At 43.0% G+C, this 9,660-nt stretch overlaps 1 protein-coding gene across 1 annotated transcript in view; it reads left to right on the forward strand.

The window, feature by feature from the left end:
- Nucleotides 1–8,503, forward strand: part of ptp4a2b (protein tyrosine phosphatase 4A2b) — a 29,758-nt gene extending 21,255 nt beyond the window's left edge. The window contains exons 2-7 of the mRNA XM_080532325.1: nucleotides 3,840–4,148; nucleotides 4,431–4,539; nucleotides 4,711–4,803; nucleotides 5,542–5,672; nucleotides 6,955–7,029; nucleotides 7,192–8,503. Of these exons, the coding sequence (XP_080388451.1) occupies nucleotides 4,144–4,148; nucleotides 4,431–4,539; nucleotides 4,711–4,803; nucleotides 5,542–5,672; nucleotides 6,955–7,029; nucleotides 7,192–7,303 (525 nt within the window). The 5' untranslated portion in view covers nucleotides 3,840–4,143 and the 3' untranslated portion in view covers nucleotides 7,304–8,503. The remainder of the gene's footprint in view (nucleotides 1–3,839; nucleotides 4,149–4,430; nucleotides 4,540–4,710; nucleotides 4,804–5,541; nucleotides 5,673–6,954; nucleotides 7,030–7,191) is intronic.
- Nucleotides 8,504–9,660: the final 1,157 nt, after the last annotated feature.

Genomic DNA, 9,660 nt, shown 5'->3' on the forward strand with positions numbered 1-9,660 from the left:
GGAAAACCGCGGTTTTACTCTCTGACGGTTTTTCGGTTTCAATAATTGGAAACCGTCCATCCCTAATCTATATACTCCATGATATTTCAATCTTTCATTATCTGAAGGCAGACTGCACTCTCCTCACTCCAGAAATGCTGGCTCCTGCTAGTTGCCATCGTGGCTTACTATGCTGTCCCTAACAACAACAAAACCCAGGATTCCCTGTGAATCGAGCATGCGCAGACGTAACTGAATATTCCGGATATATTCCTGGAATATTCTCCAATCGGAACATGGCCGTAATCTGGTTCTGCACGTGTTTACATGACTCTTGCCCAACCAGAATATTGAGCATATTCCAATTAATACAGGAATATGGTGTGCATGTAATAAACGTAGTCAATGAGACAACTGAAAATATATTTTAAAATATTTTTTTTAAATGTATTTAAAATTGCATAGTTTAATATTATCAGTATGTAGCATCATGATACTGCTGGCTGCACTGTAGCCTCTTTTCTAAATAGGACAGACATCTGTCTTCACATGATCTTGTCTTAGCCACACCTTCTAAATTCTAAAGAATATTTTTGTATTTTATGTGCCAGTTAAATGTTAGGCCTATATTCGGTTCAAGCTTATTCCCCCTAAAAGGTATTGTAATTTATTAAAATATTAAGGCTTATTATGCCTATTTTTCTAAAGAAGAATTGCTTATTTTATCGGTCAGTTTTAGATTTGTTTTCCAAGTTTTTATTTGATTTTATTTAGCCTTTATTTAACCAGGGTCAGCCCCATTGAGATACAATGATCTCTTTTTCAATGATATAAAAAGTTATATCTTTTTAAGTAAAGGAGCGTTGTAATTAATTTGAACATGTTCAAATGTTATTAGGCAGACATTCTACACTGTGTTCAGAGACTCGAGAGATAATAAAACAGCTGCTTTGACGCTGAAAACCCTTTTTTTTCTCCACGATAAAGAATCAGACCGATAAGCAGAATCGATAATGGCATCGGTATCGGTAACATCTTATCAATTCCCATCCCTGTTCATGACTTGAACACTTCATTCCTGTTTGCCTTTCATCATGGTTGTCTGGTTCCCTCCATCTCAACACAAGCTCCTATTGTGTTGATGTCTGTGACACTGTTGTCCACCTGTCCTCCTCAGTGTCTGCCCTCTCTCCCAGGTGAGACAGTCCTCCTCCACTGACTCTGTCTCTTGTAATCTCCCCTGCGAGACGACACAGATCACTGTATGAATGCCTCCTGTTGAAAACCTCTCTACCTATCTTCCCATCTCCATCCTTTCTGGAAAATTACAAGCTGATGACAAAAATCCTATGAAGTTTTTTGTTGTTATTTTTTTCTCCTCTTTCTTCCTCCCTTCATCACTGTCAATCTTGTCTGTTGCGATGTCATAATGCTACATATTGTGTTTAGTGCTTTTTCGGAGGCAGTAATTAAAGGCGTCAGGAAGGATCTTTGCCCTCTGGAGAACTGGTGTCTCTTTGAAGGGTTGCCCTGTTTATGGCACTGAGTAATAAAGCGGCAGAACAGGAGAGATTGACACAGAGGGAAAACACAGAAAATAGCATGAAAATATGATGGAAATTGTTAGACGGCGGAAGAAAGCGCTACTTTTGGTGAAGCTGGGGTGTACATCCATTTCAGAAGGGGTGCCCAAAAATGCAGACTCATTAAGGCAGTTTTCTGGACATGAAACCCCACAAGGCCACCGGCACAGCACAGTTCAAGAAGATGATGTCATACTCAATTTGTTGCGTGTTTATTTGGAACATATTAGATGTTATTTCATATTTTCATATTATATTATGATACTTGGACTTAATGAAGTAGTTTGATTAGCACTCAGGATAATTACAATGTATTTGGGAGGGCATTTAGAATTTTCTTAATAACGATGTGGATAAAATTAGACACCCCTTCTAGGATGTTTTTGTATCACCTAAGGAGGAACCAATTTTGTTAAGGCACTTGACTTAGAGGGAAGGAGAGAGAGAGGGAGGGACTCTTTTGAATAGTTGCCCTGTTGCTGACACCGAGCAGGAGATGGAGAGAGTTACTAGAAGAGATGAAAATGGAGGCAGAGAGAGCAATTCAGAGTCGAAATGACAGAGAAGAGCGTTTCTGTCTCTTTGAAGTGTAGCCATGTTGTTTGGTGGGTGAGTGAGAGCGAATGGCTGAGGTTTTCTGTCTGGCGTGACAGTAAGAAAACAGTGGGAGGGAAGGAGAGAGTGAAGTGGCTGTTGTCTGTTTGCTGGGAGCCCTGTTGCTGGCACAATGGGAGAGAGCGGGTGGGCTAACTGTCTGTCCCTGGCATGACCGAAAGAGAGGGATGAGAGAAAGACATTTAGGAAGACATTGGAAGAGGTAGAGAGAGGGAGAAAAAGAAAGAGGAAGGGATGAATAGACAGAAAGGGAGATGGACAGAGACTCCATGTAAGAGTCTCAGAGAGGTGAAAGGGGAAGCGTTGGACTGTGAAATAGTCAGGTCGTTTGAAGCTTTGCCCAGCCATAATCCTCACCTTGTGACTGCCTTTGACACATTACTGAAGTCCAAGCTCTCTTTCTTTCTTTCTCTCTCGTCTCTCCTTTCCACCAATACCTCATGTGTGAGTCGGCACAGCACTAGCCGCCTCTCCCCAGCCACCTCTCTTCTCCTCTTGCCCTCCTCCCCTCCTCGTTCACCCTCCCCATGCCCTCCCTCACACTGTGGCCAGACAGCGCTAGCCAGTTTGCGGCGGCTGTATTCCAACGCTTCAGGTCTCGACACAAGATGACTGACTGCTCTTGTCACTTAGAGGCATTACAGGATCCGTGAAACTCTTTTGAAGCCCCGGCCCTCCTAGGTATCAGGAAGTGTTGGTGTGGGTGTGTGTGTGGGTGGGTGGGTGTCTCCATGCTCACTCACACTTGTTGGCACTAGAGTAGGGTGTATTGGCAGGGTGCAGAACAGAATGGGTGTTTTCAGTAACTGGTACCTCCTGCATTATATAGATATTTATAACGTAAATAAACACATATAAATCATGATGGTAGGGCTTAATAATAATAATAATAATAATAATAATAATTATATTAATAATTACTATTATTATTATTATTATTATTATTATTATTATAGACTTAATTTAAAAGTGCCTTTCTCAGACTCAAGGACACTACAAAAAAACAAAAACAAAAAGATGAAATCGTAGATCAAAAGATAAAAAATGCTGGAAAAGCTCAGGCAGCTATAGGGAATAGTGATTCTCAGGACTCATGCCGTGCTGTCGGAAGGTCTGAACAGATGGGTCTTGACTTTGGTCTTGAATGTATTGAAAGTATCAGAGCATGGCTGGTCGATGGGTGCTCCACAGCTATTAGGTAATAGATCACTGAAGTCATGGGATCACAATATTTAAAAAATAATGTTAATGAATTATGAAAATATTATGTAACAAAAGTGCTTTTTATCATTACAATATAATCAATACAATACATTTATATTTCAATATGGAATGACTGTAATCAATACAGTATTGTGAAAAATTATATTGTGATACTCAGCCATGTGAAAACATGTTTTGTACAGCCCTAATCAGTTCGGGGGAGTGGTGGCGAGGCGTGGAAGGTTGTCTTCTGTAACCTCACGATTAGAGGGACATTAAATCTCCATTGTGTCAGAGAAAATGACTGGTTGAGATCAAAATGTTTGACGTTGAATCAAGTCATAGATTATCCTAAATTAACTATTCTGCAATATTAATGTCAGTGAATATTGTTGTATTGGTTTGAATTAACCACATTTCCCTCCCCTTCTCTCTCTCTCTCTCTTTCCCTCTCTGCAGTGTTTCTGTGTTGATTTGGGCTGTACATATATGGCGTATGTGAGTGTCAGTGGAGACTTCTGCCAGGCTCAGCACCTCTCCTTCGTGGACAAGTGAATCGGCCGCCCCCCTTGGGACTACGCAACCCAGAAGCCCCCCTGACTGCCAGCACACTGGGAACCCTTCTTCTTCCAACGGCCTCTTGGGATACCGCGTAGTCCTCGGCCTGATTGCCCAGCTCTGTCCCAGCCAATAAGAAAACGACCCAGATCTCTTCCCTTCTCTGCTTTCTCCCCGAACAGCCAATCACAAACAGCTCTCCTGAATGGGGTAAACAGAGTGAATGACTCGAGGATAGTCTCCCCATTTTTTATTTTTTATTTTTATTTTATTTTATTTTTTTACCTCCTTGGAGTACTGTGGACCTTTTTTTGTTCCCCCAACCCTTTTTTTTACCATCCTGTAGATCTGCACCTGTTGTCCTTCCCCACGTGTTGTTGTTTTTATTTTATTTTTTAATCCAGAATCCTACTAGAAGTCCTTGCTGTCATCTGAGCCAAAGGTCATCAGTTTTGTAAGAGAAATAAGTATTTTATTGTAATTTTTTTAAAGCCGTCTCGCCAACATGAACCGCCCCGCCGCAGTCGAGATCAGCTACGAGTGCATGAGGTTCCTCATCACCCACAACCCCACCAACGCCACGCTCAACAAGTTCACAGAGGTATGTCCGTGTGCGTCTGTGTGTGTGTCAGTCTGTGTATGTTTGGATAAATAACACCACAGAATTGTACCTTTTGTAGAAGGTTATATAATGTGTTGCTGTATATATCAATAAATCCTATTTTCCTAACCCCCTCCCCCTTCTCTCCCTTTTCCCCCTCCTTTCTCTCAGGAGCTCAAGAAGTGTGAGGTGAACACGCTGGTGCGAGTGTGTGATGCGACCTATGATAAGGCTCCAGTGGAGAAAGAGGGGATCCAGGTCCTGGTAAGAACAGACACACAATCAATCAATCAAGGTCCTTATTACAACTCAACAAAGAGTCCCTCCCAGTGGTGTCAATAAGGTGTATAAGTAGATTATTTGTCTACTCATGAGGAAGCAGAATTAGTCCCTGTGAATTTAGATTAGATGTTTGCACTTTGTCTCTTCAATGGAACTTTCAGTGGTAAACAAACACTTTTTTTCTTCAGAATTTGTTCTGTTTGTTCTGTGTCTCTCTCTCTCTCTCTCTCTCCCCCTCTCTCTCCCCCACCCCCTGTGCATTTGTGTACGCTCCTCTGTTCGCCTCCTCCCATGTGGCGAGCAACGAAGGGATCCCTGGCCTAGATAAATACAACCACATGAAGCACCCTGGCCTTCTCTCTCACTCCCAGCCAAATATACAGTTCAAAATCTCTAGAACCAGTGTTGGGAGTATAAAAAAGCTCCTACTTGTTTTAGTCCTCTGTACATCATTTTGTAATGTTTCAATGGGTGTGTCACCTGACTATTCCTGTCTGGTGACCGAGGAAGGGAGATGAGAAATAGAGATGGGACCATAGTTAGGATCTAAAGACACTGGGTCAGCAGCAGAGAGGCTTACACAGGGTCAGGCTGCAGGCCAAGACATGCATGCATGCACGCACGCACGCGTGCAAGCCTGCCAGCCAATAAACAATGTTTCCCTCTGCCCCACAGATTGGGCCGTGACAAAATGGTTGTTGTTCTCTCCCTGTCTGGCAGGACTGGCCTTTTGATGACGGCGCCCCACCTCCCACCCAGATCGTGGATGACTGGCTCAACCTGCTGAAGACCAAGTTCCGTGACGAGCCTGGTTGCTGCATCGCCGTACACTGTGTGGCAGGGCTGGGCAGGTGTGTGTGCGTGTGTGTGTGTGTGTGTGTGTGTGTGTGTCAAGCAATTAATTAATCCCTGCTTATAAAGATTACCATATCAACAAAGTGCCTCGCTTATGCCGCTTCTCTGGAACACAGAGTGTGTTTGTGCGTTAACTTTAGCTTCATGATAGCCTGTTAGCATTAGCCTGGTCCTCATAATATGGTCTCCAGGGTAAGCGCTGGACTGAGGCCCATTTCATTTCCCGGCCTCAGAATGACCCTGGAGAAGCATGATCTGGTCTTAACGTCCACTGTCCAACGTTGAGGCAGGGACCACACTCCTCAGCCCCTATCCAGTTATAGCTGTGTATCCATCCATCATGCACACAGCTTCAACCACCCCGGTCTCTCCTTTTCTCTGTTTCTACTGCGCCCTCTCTCATTTCCATTAGAGCTGGTGATTCAACAATCTCAAATGATTGACCCTCTTGCTCTGCCGAATGGCTTGGTAAATGGACAATCAGCTGGTTCAGTCATGTATCAACGAAGACACCAATCTCTCTCTGGTCAATGTGTGTCTCTAGGTTTGCAATGCAGGCGATTAGTAACCAGAGACAGTGAGTGAGGGAGCATTGTCTCTATAACAGGTTACTGTTGAATAACATTGAAGGTGTGAAGTTCACTGAATAAGATATACAAAACTACACACACTATTCACAATGCACGCGTGTTTCGAAGGATGGCAGTTTCACATTGCTGTGTGGCTGCTCAAAGTCAACATTGTAAGCAACAGTGTTGGTCATGCTGGTGTCTGTGCATTCATCTACTCAAGTCTGTGTTTATGGCAGATCTCTAAATTACACCAGCCAGTCTCAGAGCGTGGGAGGCTGTTGTTCGGCTTGTTGTTTCTCCCTCTCTCTCTGAGAAAACCCAAGGAATGCTCTGTCAGCACTGAGATTCGACACGCTGGGCACTCTGGGAATTAAAGTTTTGTGGTGGTGTTTTCTTCTTTTCTTCTTCCTTATGAGAAAGTTGTCTAACAGTAACACACTTCTCTCTCTCTCTCTCTCTCTCTCTCTCTCTCTCTCTCTCTCTCTCTCTCTCTCTCTCTCTCTCTCTCTCTCTCTTTCACTCTCTCGTGTGTGGAGCCCAGAGTGTGAACACGATGCCCCAGCGGGGCTGCAGTGAACCCAAGGACCCCCGTAGATTTCCCAAGCCTGTTTCCCAGGTTTACACCCCCACCCTCATAACATGTGAATAATGGTATTTAACTCTGCTTCTCTTCTCCTCTCCCTTTCCCCCTCTCTGTGTGTCTCAGAGCTCCTGTCCTCGTGGCCTTAGCCCTGATTGAGTGTGGGATGAAATATGAAGATGCGGTGCAGTTCATAAGACAGTAAGTGCCTCTCTGCTCCCTCCAAATAGGTGAGGCAAGGCCCTGCTACTCCTCAACCAATGCTGTAGTATGGCCTGTCCATGAGAACACTCAATGATTTGTTTTACTAACCATCTCTCCTCCTTTGCCCCCCCCTTCTCCGCTCCCTCACTCTGCCCTCAGGAAGAGACGTGGGGCGTTCAACTCCAAACAGCTTCTTTACCTCGAGAAATACAGACCCAAGATGCGTCTGCGGTTCAAGGACGCCAACGGCCACAACTGCTGCGTCCAGTAGGCTGCGTCTGTCTGTGCGCGTCACTCAACGCAACTAGTGGGAACGTATTCCACCAAGGGGAGATAAAAGAAGAGAAAGCTATCAGTAATTATTGTGATGATTTGTTAACACTGAGTCATGATCACAGAGAACGCGCGATTGGATGAGTGGATGAGTGAATGTGTGAATGAATGAATGCATGAATGCAGATCTAGGGATCCACCAGCCGAACCAATGAACGAGAACGTCAAAGGTCAAAGCACACAGATAGGCCCGCCTCCCGGTTACTAGTGTCCTATCACGGGCCCCGAATTTTTTGACTCGAATCCATCCTGATTTTTTTCAGCATTCAATCATGGATAGCTTTTCCATTTTGTTTTGTACACACATGAAAGTTGAACAATGGTGATGAAATGAAAATCTTACAAATGTTAAAAGCTATCAATATTGTTGATTTTTATTCTTTTCATTAGTTATTAATGATGATGATTAACTGCTATAATGATTGGCCCAGGGATTATGTACCTTTTTAATATGTTTTGAACCATTTAGCACATTACAATATTATTCTGTTTGACATATGACAGTCCATTTGGGTATTGGGGTATTTTTGCACAAAATTATATCTCCAATAACTTCCACGGAAAATGCAGTTATGTTTTCTTCTCCCCTCACTTGCTTGAAGTCACTTTTAATTTCGGGGTTGGCTGGGTATTGAATATGTCCGCTGTATTTATTCACTAGCTATGATTAGTGTGGCAGTCTTGAGTTTGGTTGGGGTAGGGACACTTTCTGTTTCTTTTATTTTTTCTAGAGCCATGATGTTTTCACTTTCTGTTTTTTGAAATCACGCGGGAGTGCAATATTCAGTCCACCTCGGAAAAGCCCCCCAAACCCTGTGACCGTCCTACACACAAACACACAGACAGACACACACGTAGCCAGTTTCACACAGGAAGACACCTGGCAAGTCTCACTGTAGGTACTTTTTTTTTTCCATTCACCAAGGCTGCTCACTCTTCTAACTGGGTTTACAATAGGACTTCCCTACACTGAACACACAGACACACACGCACACACCCTATGATATGATCCAACTGTTATTCCCTACTCTCACTCTGAAGGAAAAGAGGTGGAAAAGAAAGAAAATGGTCAGTTTTTTTATCATTGTACCCATTTTGAAGACATCCCCAATTCCTATTGGTTTTAAAAGATAAATAAAGAAATTGAAATAAAATGAAACTTGTCTTGTGATTTGTGTTGTTTTTCTTTTGTTCTGTCATGTACAGTTATGTCCGGAAATATTTGGACAGTGACACAATTTCCATAATTTTGTCTCTGTATGTCACCACAATAGATTTGAAATGAAACAATCAGGATGCAATTGAAGTGCAGACTTTCAGCTTTAATCCAAGGGGTTGAACAAAAATATTGTATGAAATGTTTAGGAATTGCAACCATTTTTATACAGTGCCCTTTTTTCAGGAGCTGAAATGTAGTTGGACAAATTAACATAATCATGAATCAAATGTTCATTTTTAATACTTACCTAACCCATGGACATCACCAAATGCTGGGTTTCCTCCTTTGTGATGCTTTGCCGCAGCTGTCTTCAGTTGTTTGTTCGTGGATCTTTCTGCCTTTAGTTTTGTCTTCAGCAAGTGAAATGCATGCTCGATCAGGTGATGACTCGGCCATTGCAGAATATTCTGCTTCTTTGCCTTAAAAAACTCCTGAGTTGTTTACGCAGTATGTTTTCTAGTCATTGTCCATCTGTATTGTGAAGCGCCATCCAATGAATTTGAGCAGACAGAACACTTCAATTCATCCGTCTGCTTCTGTCTTCTGTCACATCATCATTAAACACCAGTGCCATTGGAAGCCGTGCATGCCCATGCCATCTCACTGCCTCCACCGTTTTTACAGATGATGTGGTGTGTGTCGGATCATGAGCCGTTCCAAGCCTTCTCCATACTTTTTTCTTCCCATCATTCTGGTACGGTTGATCTTAGTTTCATCTGTCCAAAGAATGCTGTTCCAGAACTGGGCCCTCTGTATTTGTTTGTGTGAAGTCTTCCCTTTATGGTACATTTGGATAATGATATGCCTACCTCCTGGAAACTGTTCTTCACTTGGCTGGATGTTGTGAAGGGGTTTTTCTTTACCATGTAAAGGATCCTGTGATCATCCACTGTTGTCTTCCATGCACATCCAGACCTTTTTGTGGTGCCGAGCTCACCAGTGCGTTCTTTTTTTTCTTAGAATGTACCAAACTTAATTTGGCCACTCCTAATCTTCTTGCTATCTCTCTGACGGATGTTTTGGTTGTTTTTGCAGCCTAAGAATGGCTCTGTTAACCGCATGTTGTGTGTATACAG

Source organism: Nansenia antarctica (genome assembly GCF_963989245.1).
Source record: "Nansenia antarctica genome assembly, chromosome: 5".
Classification (NCBI taxonomy): Eukaryota; Metazoa; Chordata; class Actinopteri; order Argentiniformes; family Microstomatidae; genus Nansenia; species Nansenia antarctica.